Source organism: Python bivittatus, unplaced genomic scaffold (genome assembly GCF_059951505.1).
Source record: "Python bivittatus isolate LINGU-HERP-01145 unplaced genomic scaffold, Pbiv_v1 ctg000480_np1212, whole genome shotgun sequence".
Lineage (NCBI taxonomy): Eukaryota > Metazoa > Chordata > Lepidosauria > Squamata > Pythonidae > Python > Python bivittatus.
Window position 1 is genome coordinate 49842355 of NW_028277075.1, and position 16553 is coordinate 49858907.

Below are 16553 nucleotides of genomic sequence, written 5' to 3' on the forward strand. Positions count from 1 at the left end.
ATTTTTGTTTGGGTAAATCATAAGTTTAAATATTTGCTTATATATTGTGGTCAGGGTATTCATACTGTACATGTACATACATGTATACATACTCATTGCATTCTTCCTTTTCAGGGTAAGCTATGCATTCAGTATTTTCTCTCAAATGTTGTAAATAAAAGTACACAGGTACGATATGAGTTAACCCAATCTTCTTGAGCAATAAAAACTACTGAGTTCAGATTATGTTCATTCTACATTATTTACATCTTCTAGCAAGTTCAGTTTTCTTTTGCTTGATATAGTGTACTTCATTGAACTGTTTTGTCAGATGCTGTCAAGCCAACCTACCATTGTTAAATGTAATCAGACTAAATCAATTTGTCATAAACCTTTCCAGGAAAAGGAACAGAATATGAATAGTTTGATGAAATCAAGGATTTGATTTCCGTATCTTTAAAAAATTCCCTGTAAAAATTGAAAAACATTATTTCAGAAGCTTGTAGTAATTAAATACTGAGAGTACATTTTATCCAAAGTTTTGAATTACTTGTTTTAAACATCATAATTTTGATTAAATTAGAAAAATATAGCTCTCTACTTATTCTGAAAATGGGGTTTTTTTTCTTCCTAGTAATTTTCCCGCAGGTGCAGGGTCTGCTTTTTTTGAATCAACCAAATGTTGATCCATTCCAAGCCTGACGTCATAGGCTGAGAGAGAGTGACTGCCCCAAGGTCACCCAGCCGGCTTTCATGCCTAAGGCAGGACTAGAACTCCCAGTTTTCTGGTTTCTAGCCTGGAGCCTTAACCACTAGACCAAACTGGCTCTCTTACTCTGAAAGTGGATGATGTATAGAAACATTATGAATATAGTAATATTAATGTGCTTTGTCTGAAAATCATACTATCACTGTACATTGAGATCTGTACTTTTTATCATTTCTTAACTTCAAAATTTACAATAGTCTCATCTTTACACATTGATGATAAATTGCCTTATTAAAGACTTTGAGGGCTGCAAAATTGTGTATCCAAGTACTGCATTGGAACTGTGAGTTACAGAATCACTTTTGCAGCAGCTGATCATCTGAATGTACTAAACTTCTTTAAGTGTAAATGAAAAAGCAGTATTTCATGCAATATTTGTTCAGTGCATGCTTAGTAAGATCAACTTAGTTTTTCTGAACCAATACATTTTTAGATTACATAATTTTAGAATGTAAACTTACAGTTTTATGGGATAGGAGGCAATAAGGAAAGCAACAATATGCTGTTATGCTGAGCTTCATTCTCTTCCTTCTCAGAACCTCTGAATCAGAAAGAAAGTGGCTCTCCAGTAGTGAGGAAACAGATACTTCATATACAAAAGAGGAAGGATTTGCAAAACTGCAAAAAAATAAAATAAAAAAATAAAAACCTTTAACAAAAAAAAAATCCTTAGAATAATCCATACAATATAGTCAAATGAGTATCAGCATGTTCAGGTGAGCACAGGATCTGACTAACCTTTGAGGAAAGAAGCAAAAAGCATGGAAGGTGACCACAGTCTGGAAGCATTCCAAACAGCAATGTTTTCCTGCAGGACCTACTTGTTTCTTTTAATGTTGACGTTTTTGTCCCCATCTATTGAGAAGGAAAATTTGGCCACCATGGACATTATTGCTAAGAAAAAATGGTTTTTACCTATTCTGAAGGACTCTCCAGACTTGCACAAAAATAGTTGCTTGTGATTGTGTATTCCCCTCCCCCCCAGCAAGGAAACTATGTTCATTATCCTCTTGGAGTCACCAAATGTTTCAGAGGATGGATCTTTTGGGAAGGAAGAATATTTGGGGAATAGGGAGAACTGGAGTGAATGAGCTGTTAAGGAATCAGGTAGACAGCTTCTTTTGCTACAGGTCAAATTCTCTATTATTAGTACTAGAATAAATACTTAGATTTATACTTCATTCTACAAACCTGTTTTCTTGGCAGTCAGTAATAAAATACATGTTCTCAGGCTTTGAAGCTATCTGTTAAATGAAGTCTATGTAGCTTTAGTAGTAGCTCTGTTGACAACTCCTTAGTTTTTTAGCAAGGCATGGCAGTACCACCTAAAGCATCTGGAAGATTGATCCTGTGCTGAAAGGCCTGGATAGATGGAATTTGTCTGTTGTTATTCTTGGGGGGGAGGTTAAAGCTTCTATATAATCCTTTTTATATAGTGGCACAGCTGGTGACAACTAGTCAGCACCTTTATCCTTCAACCAGAGCTTGTTAGGAAGATGGGTTAGGAAAAGCAATTTTATCATTTGCTGGTTAAACCCAAGACATTTGAGATGGAGCCTTGACTAAGGCTTGACTAAGTAAAGCAACAGTCAGTCTAGCAAAAGAGGATGGTGTCATTTACCCTTCATGTTCTATAAACTGTGAAAATAGTGCTAAGAAGAAAAGGATGAAAAAGAAGAAGCAAGGAGTATAACAGTATCCAAAGAGAAGGTCCAGCCCTCCTCTCCACAATGAATCCTGGACATGTGCTCAAGTCAAATCTTTATGCAAGCAGGTAATAAGAAATTAGTCCAGCTAAGTTGATTATTGTTTTTATTTATGATCCTGTGTGTGTGATTATTGCCTTCCATCCATCCATTCATTTGTTTATTGAATTCCTTTCTCTCAATAAACTTATTTTTAGTATCTAGATAATGAAATGCATTTATTTAAAAAGGGGAAATTCTTATTAAAATCTTCACCATTTGCAAGACTGCATAATTGCACAGCTACCTCTTATAATTCAGGATTGGCACAAGGTTTGTTAAATTCTGTGCTACTGGCTTTGGGAAGAGACAATCCTTTTTAGGAAGATTAAGAACTCCCCAGCTAAGTAGACTAGTATTAGGAGACTCAGCTTGACTGGTGGCAGCTTATTTTATATTAGGAACTCTTAGAAGAAGACTGCCAGTGGAGTTTCCTCTCCTAGTATGTAACAGTTCTTCAGTGGCAGGCAAACGCATGGCCCTTATAGGCTAACACTGAATACTATATATTGATTTTGCTGGAGTTTTGTTAGCTGTTTTTATTTTTTTAATATACTACTATTTGAGGTTGGAATCCCCTATTATAGATCCATGAACTAAGCTGGCTATATGATTCAGCAGAATCCATATCAGATATGCTGCTACCATTAAAAAACAACACTGGCAAAACAGGTGGCTGTTCAGTCAGCTAAGGTGAGGTGGAATCAAGAGCAGGACTTTGGCAGCATAGGGGAGGAGCTTCAAAATTCTAACATACTGCATTATTTCATTCATATGAAATAATGTTGGTAGCCACATTCTCTGTGCTTCTGAGAAGCTTGGGAGCAGGCCATTAGGGCATTGTCCTCCCTCCAGTCTTCTATTGCCAGTTGATGAGTTTTCATAGGAATTACAATATTGTCTTAGAAGAGCCTTATAACATTAAGAAATAGGGTTTTTTTTTCTTGAATTCTTTTTCTTCTTCCATTGTCTGCTATTTGATATCTTGTCTTTTTGGATCGAAAACTTGAAGACAGAGATAATTGAAAAAAAAAAGCCTTTTTTCAGTTATCAATAAGCCACTCTGTAAGCTTTTCTAGTTTAAGAGCAGCATGTAAATACCTTAAACAAATAGGTGTATTTATCAGATAAACTATTCACACTCAACAAGGCTCCAGGTCCTAGTTGATCAGTTAACTTATATTTCCTGCAGTTTTTTTTTCTCCCTGACTAATGATAACTTAATCAAATAAGTTGCTATAGTGCACGTGCTCCGTTCCATTCTAAATAAACTTCCATGAGGGTATTGTTTGTTTTCATTACTAAAAGTAACTGTCCAATATTTTATATGACAATGTAGTATAATGGTTTAGGCATTAGATTTTTTGTGCCAGCACTGCTGGCTGCCAGCCAGCAAGATAGTAAGCTGGATACCTGTCAGAGTCCAGTGTTATGCAAGTTCAGTCAGAATTTTTAGAAGAAAAAAAATCCCTTTTACCTATATCTAAAGATGGCAACTGTAATGTAGTCAAATGCTTAGCACAGGTCAAGACCGGGAATCCAATAAACAAGCAACAAATCCAAGAGAAAAGACAGGAGATGCACTGACTGGAATCCAGAGTTCAAAGCATGGCATACAAGGTAAACACAACAGAGCTGAGGCCTGGAAAGTTATTCTTGGTATTTTCTTTCAGAGGGAGCCCAATAAATAAGCCAAGCCAAGCCACCACCCATAGGTAAGGCACCTTACTCATTACAATCTACTATCCTGCTGGCCTTTTTGATCAGTCTGTCTCACCTGTGGAGCTCACCCCTCTGCTGTTGTACCCTTAAAGGACACCTCTGCTTGGGACTGGTGGCTGGACTTCAGAGCCTGGGGCTGTCAATAGGTGCAGGCAGAGAGTCTTGGGGACTTGCTGGATCTGCTTCAACCAGAGTGGAATCATTGGCTTCAATGCTGCTGGAATCACCCCCTCCAGGACCATTATGCCTAGATGCCCCTGGCTCTACTTCCTCGCCATCATCAGAAGACAAGTCCAGCAGGGCCATAATATTAGACCTTGATCTCCCTGTTAAGTCCTACTGTACTTAAGTGGCTTCAGAATGCTGCTTATTTCTCATCCCAGCTGATCTCAAAAAGCTGCTGTAGTGAAGAAGAACCCAAAGAAGGCATACTATGTCCTGTACGCTGTCTTGAGCTCCTGAATGAAAGGAAGAAAAGAAATCTGATACATAAATGAAAATAAAATCTTCAAGTTCTGCTATCTACTAATATAAACTCCAAGATCTATAACATTACCAAAGTCAACTTCATTATTTATTCCCATTAAAATAGCGTTCTAATACCTGAAGGAAACATACATTGGAATGTTGCTTATTGTTTTCTGATTAGGTTCTCTTTAGCTATGTTATGGCCATGGGCTGTTTCTGCTTGGTCTACATCATTATCAATAAAATAACATTCTCATGGTTTTATTGACAAGGATAATTAAAGCTACCTTTTTAAATTCTCTTTTCAAAAAAAAAAAAGAACAGTAAGCCAATATAAAATATCAAATTGAACAGAAACTTCAATAATTATCAAGAGTTTGCCTGTGTATAATACTACTAGTAGAGACTGTGTCTTAGAGTATAATACTCTAAGTAGTACTATAGTAAATGTAGTACATGATGCACATCTTCTCAGAATTTAGCAGCACCATTACATACACTGGGACTTTATTCTTAGGTGAGTATGCATAGGGTTTTAAACATTAAAATGGGCTTAGTTTGTATAGTTTATATGTAACACATTTTAGTTTAGGTCTTTCTAGGTTTTGTTTTTTTAAAACATCATTTTATATGCATATTGAAACATTAATAATGTGAAAAGATGCTAAAATTAGTATCATAAGGTTGTATGACTGCCCTGCTAATAGAAAACCTCCACCATCAGACTGGGGAGGGAAGTTATTTTCAACAACGCTCAAATTATTCTTCAGAAGAAGAGAGCACTAGGGAGTAAGTTAAGAATTAAAGAAAATTGCCTCTCTTCATTTGGTATGAAAATTCCAATTTTCTCTGAAACAGAAATCCATTTATGAATTGATCTGTATCCAATCCACAAAGTTAGAAGATGCTTTGAAGATCATATGTTCATTGCAATTGCTGTGGCACTGTCTAGCTTCTTCTTTAATAGTTCCAGGCAATAGTTCCAGAGACCTCCCTATCCCAAAGTTATCTGTTTCACTGCTAAACAGATCTTACAATTAAGATTTCTTCTAATGTTTAGCAAAAATTTGCTTCTCAGTGATGGCTACCAATTACTTCTTATTCTGTTCTCCAGAGTTAGAAAAAGTAAGGTTTTGTTTTAAAAATTTGTCAATAGTGTCATATTTGTCCAGGGTCAACCAATATGAGGCCTGAAGATCAGTATCCCATACTTCTGTTCAAAAGATCCTGTTTGGGAATGAGGCATGTAAAGAAATCATTCAGAAATAAAAGATCTCTCTTCCAAAGAACTATTTTTTTAAAAGCTTGATGATGAAACAGATACTTCTCCTCTAACTCTTTTAATAACATACATAGAACAGGAGAATAATTATGGCCTGACCCAAATGAAACTTTTTGAGAGGATACAATCTTTTCAGAATAAAAGATTTCTATAGCAATAGGGAACGTCTAAAAAAAGAACAGGGAGTAATGAGTAGTGACAAGTTGCTATGTTTTTTATGGTATCAACTTAACTCTCTACTGGATATTAAATCTCAGTAAGGATATTAGGGCTTTGGCCTTACACCACTTTTGAGAATTCAATACTTAACTATCTAGAACAACCGAAAGGAATAATCTCAAAAATGTATAGACTATTATTGCAATTAGAAATAGGAGATCCACCTCTAGGTTTAAAGAAAACCTGGGATGCTAATCTTAATAAACTCATACAGGAGACAAATTGGTAGGCATTATGGAAATCAGGTGGATTCATCTCATCTTTAGTGCAAGAACTTCAGTGGAAGATTATACACTGTTGGCATTTGGCTCCAGTTAGACTAGCACATATATAATAATTATTCTTCCAAATGTTAGAGAGGTTGTCCAAAAAAAAGGTCTTTCTTTCACTTGGTCATGCAATAAAGCTATGCCTTTTTGATGTAAAATTTTTGGAGAGATAAGCATCATTACTATACAAAGAATTGAATGTTCCCCAGCATTAGGCTTATTGCACTTATTTTTGGGACTGAATCTCAAGCTTAAAAATAAGGAACTTATTAGCTATTTAATTTTAGCAGCTGAAATAATTGTCCAACATTGGAAAATTTTACATAATTTTAACAGTTGAGATGTGGATTAATAAGGTCTCTTCAGTTGCCACATTAGAAAACATTACAGATAAAATAATGAAGCACCAGAGGCAGGAACTACAATTCTATCAAATTTGGATGGGCTTTATATTTTATCTCAATTGCAATAGACCTGTTATTGTCAGCATTTTAGATATATGGTAAATATGAACATGTATATTATCCATCTGGTTTTTAGTGGATCTTTTTTAGTTTTTATATCTTTTTTTCTCTATGCATCATGGATTTATGTCACTTAGTTATTTGACAATGTTTGTTAACCGCAGTTCAATAAAAAAAATAATAAAGCACACACACAAAAATATGATGATTAAAAATCATAGTGGAGGTGCAGAGAAGTCATAATGTAGTCTTTTGTGTTTAGATTAGGTTCTTAATTTCCCTAATCTAATATTTGCTCTTTTACTGTAATGGTATATCGGAAAGACCTTGGGAGATGGGGGGAAGAGATGCTGCCTAGGAAATGGTCAGATAAGAGACAGCATAGCCTGTAGCTGCAAAATGGGCAGGGCAAGAGGTTCAGAAGGCCCCCTTCCTAGTTTTTCGGACTGTAAAGTAGACAGGGGAGAATCATCCTTTCAGACTTGTAAGATTCTGTTAATGTAGCTTTGCAATAAAGTAGAATTAGCTTATTTGGTTGTGTTTCCTGCTTGGTCTACCTGGTAAGGCTGACATCAATCTTGCAAGTCTCTTATCTGACCATTCCCCAGGCAGCATCTCCCCCCCCCATCTCCCAAGGTCTTTCCCACATACCATTACATATACCGAGTCATAAAGCATGTGTTGTTCAATACATTTAAATATATTGTTTCTGAATGTGCAGAATTGGTGGGGGGGAAGGGAGGGGAAAGAGAGAGAGATCTCTAGGTCAGATCTAGATTGTATACTCAGTATGTCTTGCTGAATTAGGGTAGGGTTAGGGGTTTTTAATTTAATCATTTGTGTTCAATGGTATACTGTGATACTCTTCACTTTTTACTCATTAGAGACTAAATAACTTCAGTGCTGGGCCCTTGGGATAACGAACTAGTTCTCATGCAGCATTTGCAACAATTTCTGTTTGAAACCTCTATATATAGAAACCAATTGGTGAAAATATTTGATGCATGAGCCAGAAAATCCCCCACACAATTCTCCTTGTCCCTGGCAGCAAAAGTATAACAACAAATAAACAACTAACAATTTGCTATCCTTTAATGGCACTCAAAATCTGCTTCCTACAGAGATTGCTTCTGTCTGCCTGAGGGTAATTCTTCCTCATTTTGTCAGGTCACTCTGTCAACATGTTTATTTTTTAAAATAGTCTTTTAATTGTGCTAAAATACCTGTTCAATGGTACAGTTTTTTAAAATACTGATATTGAGATATACATGCAGTAAAACTAAAATTTTTTAAAATGTACATATTGATTTTTTAAAAGCCAATAGTGGATTTTAGAGGCTTTTTGTAAGCATATTTTACCATTCTGTTTGTCCTCCAAATCTGCTGATTTACCCTAAAACACTTTAATTACCTTGCTAAGAGAAAGGTTTTGATGGCTCTGTGCCCTGCTCCCAATTTTTTATAGAGAAACAAATGGGTCTAGCAGTTGAATCTTACATCAGTACTGATAGCATGGTAACAGATGTGTCTATTACCACATCTGTGGGAAGCAAGGGAGTTTAGAGGATGGAAGATGAGTTGTACAGTGAATATGGCTTTCTTCTCCAATAGAAAGAAGGATCTGGGAAGCTGCCATATGTCTCCAGTACCTGTTTGTGGAGTCAACTGCCTCAGCCCTGCCTATTGATAGGGCCAGTTTGTACATGAGCCTTATACGCTTAGTATACATTAGGTTTGATATAATATAAGCTTAATATATATACTATGCACACATGTTGATTTATACTCAATTCTTACACTTTTTCTGATGGAAGTGATTTTTGTGTGAAACAGCAGTCAGTTCTTTTGACAATAGCAAGGGTATTATCTAGCCAATTCAATCTGGATCCTTCAGTCCAGTTGTTGAAATAGTTAGCCTCTTCCTGGGCTTCTTCCAGCAGGATGTCATACTGGTTTCTAGTGCTTAAGCCTGTGAACCCACTCCAGGCAGCTTGAGCAGTGTGCTGCTTCTACCTCTTGTTTATGTGTGCATGCATGCGTGCATCCCTGTGTTGGCAACCTCACAATCACTGGCTAGTTGGCAGTCATGACAAATTCTCATCTGAACTTTTGCCACCATAATATATAATGAAGAGGGCATTGTTAATAGAAAATCCAGTTCTGTCTTTTAGCTACTGAATCAAAAGTAAACTTGATTCTATTCTTTGTTGTTCCCCTCTCCTCCTCGCAGCCTTTTTGTCCATTTAGTTTGAAGACCTGATTTTGAAAGAGTCTCAATAGATAATATTCAGTCAGTTGAAACACATACACACACACACACATTTATACATTAATAATACTGGTGATATATAGGAAAATAGGAGGCAGGTTTATTAGGTATGTTCATCACCTTGAGTATGTATGTGTGTGTGTGTATATACACACACACATACATATACACATATATATGTGGGATGAAAATGTAATAATAATGATATTGCTGTAGATATTTGAAATATTTATTGAACAAAATACTTTTTTTTTTACTTTTTGTCATTCTAACTAGTTTTTACATTCCTAGAAAATAATTGCCCATATTACTTAAGAAAAGTAAGGATCTCTGTGAACTATACAGTATAACATATAACCTGCTAGTAATGTTGTAGAAGTAGTTCTATCATATGTAAATGAAACTACCTGTTCCTGTTTCAGATTTCATTTAATATATTGTTCTGTATGATTTTATGATAAACAGATTATTCTTTGAACAAGAATTAGAAATAAAGCTGCCAGGAAAAGCTTTTGGTGTCAATGTAGTTCCCGCCTCATGTTTTATAAGAGATTTCATGGTTCCATTGTGAAGAGTGGATGATTTAAAACGTGTTACTAAGATAAACTTTCCCATTGTCCTTAATAAGTATGGGTAATACTGAGTGACAAGTGCATTAGGAATGACACAGAAAGAGCTGTTAGATTTGTCAGAGCATATAACTTCAGGCTATGAAACCTGATGGCTTTTTCTAGGAGTATATTTTTGTTGATGGACCAACCTGGTAATTATTCACCTAGGTTTTTTGTTTCTTGCTGCTAGAACACTTGATAATTTTTGTGCAGAATAAATAAAAATTACAAATCAGAAGACAAAATTATCTTGGTAATCAAGCCAAAATATTAACTCGATATCAACTTAATTTGCTAAACAAAATGACTTCAGTAATTTTTTTCTTCATGAAAAAGATTTATGCTATACTGAATTTAACTAAAAGGTCTACTACAGTTTTACACACAAATTGACTTTACATAAATCCATGCTTTTCCAATAAGGTTTAAGAATTGGGATACTAATATATAGAAATTGCAGTGACTTTTTAAAAATCACATTTCCTCATAGAAACTGAGAACACTGAGCAATTAATTATAAGTTACAACATTCTTATCAATTTGAACACACAGTTGGTCACTTCTTTGCCTTGATTCCTCTTGTCTGACTGCCAACCAAATTTTGCTTCTATATACTTACTTGACATTAATAATGACTGAATTCCTCTTCATTTTCATGCAAAATTTCACAAGTGGAACTTTGGGGTTGGGTTAAATTCTCTATCATGATTGCATACAACTAATCTGCCTCAACCAAACTACTCAATGATTGAAATTACATTTGACAATTCACTTCTCTTTGGCATGCCTGAGGTGAACATAGTGTAGACCATCTCCAAAATGACATAGCATCTCTTCCATATGCTTAGGAGGATCTATTTATTTAAATCAAGAGAGTTTTAAGCATGTAGGTAGAAACAGGAGCACTGTATTTTAACTTTCTCATGATTTTAATATATGGTACTGCCACTATTTTTTTCTATAGCAATTTTTATAAGGATTGTTTTATGTCCATATGTTCATGCTATCAGAATCTTTTTACTAAGAATTCACATAGCAAAGTATGTTAATTTTTCTTAGTATTAATATAAGATACTCACTGTGTGATACATTTTTGTATTCTTCGCATTCTGGATCTGTTTGAAACATTGTAATTTATTTATAAAAATGTTCTCTTCTGTAGGTGATGTTTTATTACATAAGAACAGTCCTTCTGGATTAGGTGAAGGCACATCTTAATCCAGCTTTTGGTTCTCACCATAACCAGCCAGATGCCTCTGCTTGCAAACAGGAGATGGAGACACACCCTCTCCCACTATTATGCAACTGGTATTTGAAGGCAGGATGCTCCCAATTGAGTGGTAACGTTGAGTCTTCAAAACAACCTCTGATAGATCTGTCCTCCAAGAATATATTTAATCTTCTTTTAAAGCCATCCTAGTTAGTAGCTATCACTACATCTTGTGGTAATTCATTCCACAGGTTAATTTTGTGCCAATTATTCCTCCTGCAAATGAGGTAAATTGCAGTTAGGTATGGGAACAGGGAGCAGTGCCAACAGCTTCACAATTAAAGGAAGATGTTTGATAAAGAAAACATTTCAAAGCTGTGCTATTTTTATTGCAATGTGGCAGTGATTGGAAAAACAGATGACATTTGATATTTACTGTCTAATTTTTTTTCTTAAATATTGTTAGCTACCAACATTGTAGACTAACAATAATTTAATAAACAAATATTAAAAATAGACACTAGGAAGCCACAGATAATGGAAAAAGAAGATGGAGTTCCTTAAGCAGGAAAGTTATTATTTTTTTTAATTGCAAATTCTGTCTGTCAACTCTCACTTCTCCACTACCACCAAAAATAGCTTTGGTGTAGGATATACTACTTTCTTAGAGCATCAAATGAAGTAGATTCAGCCTCACATACAACACATTGTGTAAGCTAATTTTGATATGACCAGAACATAGATAATTGACAAACCAATTTCTATTCAGGAGAATAGCAACCAGACTTCAAGATTTGCTTTGAGTTACATATGCTATTCAGGCCCCAAAGATGAGGGAAGAAACTGCAAACTTTAGGCCTGACATTTTAAGGATAATGCAGCTTAAATACTTACCATTTGGCTCCATTAGTAACATCACCCAATACTGAGCTTCCATTTGCCAACCAGCTAATCATTAATAACAGATCTAATAAAAACAATAGCATCTGACTAATAAAAAAGCAACATATAGCATCTATTTTATCTATTTATTTGCAATTCTTATAATTTGCTCTAATTCAAGAGATTCTGGGCAGTATACAACATCAAACAAAGAGGAATGATAACTGAATGTTACTTATATTATTTATAACTAAATAAATAACTAAACCCAAGTTAACATCAAAAACAAACATTCACTACAAAAGAAAAACAAACATAAAGTCTAAGATAATATTTTAATAGGTTAGGCGTTTATGTTGGATTTTTTATGCATTACTTAACACCCAAATTATGTACTTAAGATGGGCGGCTATATGCGTTTTCTAAATAAATAAATAAGATAGGTACCCACAGACCTTCAGTGGGGCCAAAGCACACTCAAATAAAACATTAACATTAATATTACAGCAAGGTGCATAGTTTATCTATGTGCATTAGCATATCAGTATATTCATGTCAAATTACCTCAAACCCCTAGATTGTTCTGAGTCATTGGTTAAGATTGCTTAAAATTGATTTGTCCTGAGCAGCTTCATAGCATATGTGTTATAGTCATTCAGTGTTCCCTTTTAGAATCTATTACTGAAGTTAAATTGGAGCCAGTGGATCACCATTCTGCTGTTCAGAAAGGAATTCCACAACAATATCATGGTTAACTTGTTGAAAGTTACTGAAAGAGCCAGAATTAATAGGATCACACTACTTCCTTTCTAGCCAGTTCTAGGCTATTAGTTAGTCCATGGAATCTGTGGGCCTTAGTTCACATGTGACCTTCCCAGTCAAATTCTTTGTGACTCTTGAAGCTGTCTGCAGTACAGATTTTAAGTTCAGCTTACTCATTGCTGTCACTTGAAACTTAAGCTTTTGCCTTTCCTACCCTTATCGTGGAAATTTCAGAAAAACAGTGCACAACACTGAGAAGAAACAACCAATTGTTTATTCAACAATCATTGGGTCCCAACTTTACAAGAAAGAAGAACCACAAACAATGGGAAAGCAAAGATTTTTATAGAAGCTGAGGGCTACAGAGTGGGAAATCCTAGGGATTTGATTTGGTGGCAGGTTTGGGAAAAGTAGGCAGGTCCTTTTTGGTGTACATGACCTTATTTCTATTGTTAGGCAAAATGGCCCTTGAGGAGCAGCAGCAGAGCTGGGGAAGTCTGTTGTGAAGGAGATGGAAGGTTGGAGAGTCCCTGATTGAGGATGAAATGTTGAGGCTTCTCAACCTTGCTACTGTGTTGCAATTTATTTATACCATCTATCCCTTGGATTATATTACTTATTTCTGATTACTGTTTTTATTGTATTTTAATTGGTTTTTATTCTTATTTCATTGTAAACCGCCCAGAGTTGCTCAGTGAGTGAGAAGGGTGGTGACTAAATTTGAAATATAAATGCAATTTTCTTATTATTCTTTGGTTCAGATGGGATTGCAGGGGGCTTTGTCTGGGGACAGCTAGGATCAATTTGGGGCTGATAGGACTAGGCAAAGGGAGGAGCTGGGTTTGACCCAAATCACATTCAAAAGACAGGGAGGAAGGGATGCATACTCCATCTTGTTTGTTACATCCACCACACCCTTTTTTTCCTTTTCTTGTACAGTAGCCATCTACTGCCATCAGCTGGAGCTCAACTGCAAACAATTGCTCAGTTCACCTTCTCAGTAACAAAATTTCTGATTGGCCAATAATTGGAATAACTATAATATTGTGTTTGCATTTTGATTCTCAAAACTGAAAGATAGTTTAGTTCTGGAAAAGATTCCAGGATGAAGTGCTATTTTTGCTAAGTTGCAAATTAGATGTACTTGCTAAAAGAAATGCATACACTGTAAATAGTAAGGTTAGGAACTAAAATTTTCATTTGCCACAGTATCACAATAAATGCAAAAGCTAATTTTGGCAAGTTCAGAAACAAACAGTCAACAACCAGACTAACCCATTAGAACAACAAGGAATGGGCAGTAACCCTTCCTCCCACCCAAAAGCAGAAGATTCCAGACCATTGCACCTCACAGGCAGGAAAAAGAGGCACAAGGTTTGAACTTTGAACTCACTATAAATAAGGCCTACTTTTATCTTTCGCAGTTGCTAGAATTCTCAGCAGCTTTCCTGGTTTTTGAAGTTTGATTATCAGAGAACTGTATCCTTGAATCTCTGCTTGCACTGTTTCCAGTTCTAGTATCAGCCAAAAGAAGCCTGACAATGAATACTGTTCTGTATCCTAGAAGAAATATCCTTGTATCAAATATCAGATAGTCAAATGAGATGCTATCATGCACTTTACAAATTCCCTGTTCAAATAGTTGATTAAATGATGAATAAAATAGCGGCAGTTCTACTTGTATTATTTTTTAAAGCTGTATCACTAATCCAGTTCGGGTTTATTACGTATGTAGCCATAGCTGTTTAGATGAGATGTGTAACCCTATAAACAGTGGGAGACCATACTTCCCTTTATACATTTTCCTGGCATCAGTCCTTATTTGATATCCTGTATCTTAATATTTGTTGTTGTTTTTATGCAAAGCGAAGCATGGAGAGGTGTTGTATGAGTGCCTTTTTACAAAATGTGATGTCAGCCTCACAGATATTACAATGATGCTATGAATAGTTACACTGCTACAAATTATCCTTTATTGTAAGTAGTTATTATACATGTATTAATTAAATATTTTTTCAGAAGGAGACAAGAATTTATTTCTTGTTCCTATTTTTTTCTCGGAACAAAAAACATGATAACAGAAATGAGATACCTATCTGTTGATCTGCTCAAATCCTGTTAGTTCAGACTTCCCGTTTAAGATAAGTTGGGAAGTTATTGATTTCCTAACAAAACACACATTTCCCAGACAAAACGCTCTCTTAGGGGATTGTAAAGTGGCCCAGGAGCACCTATTTTTGAGGCGTGATCCAAATGGATGGTGGCGGAGGAATGGGTGGTGGAGGACTTAGCACAGCGGACTTCCAGATAAACCGATAGAAAACATTATTAAAGTTAATATTATGAAGCATATAGAAGAACAGCCTTGCAGTAGAGGGATCAGCATTATTTCCACAAAAGTAAATCCTGTATAAGTATCATCAAAAATTTATTTGAGACCAGGAATAATATTTGGGTAGGGATAGTCTGGTAGATACTTGGATTTGCAAAAGCTCTGGATAGAATCCTTCATCAAAGACTTCAGTGCAAAGAGATCTCTCAAGAACCTTGATATAGATCTGGAGTTAGGAGCAAAAAATAAAGAGTTAGGAGCAAAAAATAAAGTTTGCTGATAATATTACTTAGAGTAATTTAACTGAAAATGATAGTGAAATTTAACTGCAACAGGATCTGTCCAGCCTAGGGCGTTAAAATGGTAAATGTGATTCATTGTTAGCTAGGACAAAATGATGCACATTTAGGGCAAAAAAATCCTAAATGCTGATGGGATTTAAGCTGATGGTTATTTAGAAACATCATGGAGTAATTATGGTTATTTGATGTGAACCTGATAGGAGGCTGCTCTGAAAAAAATAAGATTCCATGTTATATTGCATTGGGAAAGAATTATTCAAATCATTGCACCATCAAAAAGGTGTTTTGAGCTAGAGAAAATAAAGAAAAAGGCAACCCAAATGATCAGCAGCTTCCCTCTAAGAAAGTGTCACAGTGCTTTGGACTTTGTAGCTTAGATAAATAGAAAAAGAAGAGTACATTATAGAGTTAATACAGTTATGCTTAATATGGAGAAAATAGATACAGAGAAGTTTTTTTTTTTCCCTTCTCTCATAGTAATAGAATCTAGGGCCCTTTAATGAAGCTAAATTATGAGATATTCAGGACATTTTTTAAAAAGACAAAATACATACTGAAGTATGGAAGATGTTACCACAACAGTAACGATAGTCATGATTTATGATTGGTTTAAAAGAGTATGGAGAGATTCAGGAAAGATAAGGCTACGACAGTTGTATTATTTCCATGTCCTACTTGTGGGTTTTTCAGGTTCATTTTATTGGCAATTGCCAGAAAAGAATTCTACCACATAATCCAGCATGGGTCCTTACATTCTTCTCTTGTATATAACACTATTCTTTAACATGTTCTCATTGTTCAGTAATTTTAGGGCAGTTTAAAAAAAAAACCTAGGTTTTTTTCTTCTACCTATTTAGCTGCAGTATGCAAATTGCTATTTATTTTGTCTCTTTATCTTACCTTGTTTAAAGATCTGTGTGCTAATAGATGTCTTATTTAAATGTAAAGAGTAAATTGTTCCAATCCTCTCTTTCCTTTACTAGTATGTTTACATCTAAAGACGTATTTTATAGATGATGCATAAAACAGCAAGTTTTTGTAGATGCGTTTTAGCATGATTTCTCCATTAGTGTTAAAATAAAATACTGAAAATCTCCCTAAGATAGTATTATTATTCCTTCATTCCTGTCACTCAGAGAAGTATAGGTTCATAAAGAATACTCGGTAAAAAAAACATTCCAATAGAATCTTTAAAACTTCTCTAGTAAAAATAAACATTTTTTAAGCTTTGAAAGAGACAGCAGCTTTCTTGGACCTTTCTTCTTCAA

The 16553-nt window shown here is 35.2% G+C and overlaps 1 protein-coding gene across 4 annotated transcripts in view; it reads left to right on the plus strand.

The window, feature by feature from the left end:
* Positions 1–16553, plus strand: part of ELP4 (elongator acetyltransferase complex subunit 4) — a 170426-nt gene that overhangs the window by 104972 nt on the left and 48901 nt on the right. Inside the window, exons 10-11 of one of the 4 annotated variants that reach the window (XM_088145861.1) lie at positions 4167–4208; positions 10960–11039. The exons of the other annotated variants lie outside the window; for them this stretch is intronic. Coding sequence (XP_088001987.1) covers positions 4167–4184 — 18 coding nt within the window. The 3' untranslated portion in view covers positions 4185–4208; positions 10960–11039. Of the gene's footprint in view, positions 1–4166; positions 4209–10959; positions 11040–16553 lie in introns of those variants that run through there. 4 annotated transcript variants of the gene reach the window in all.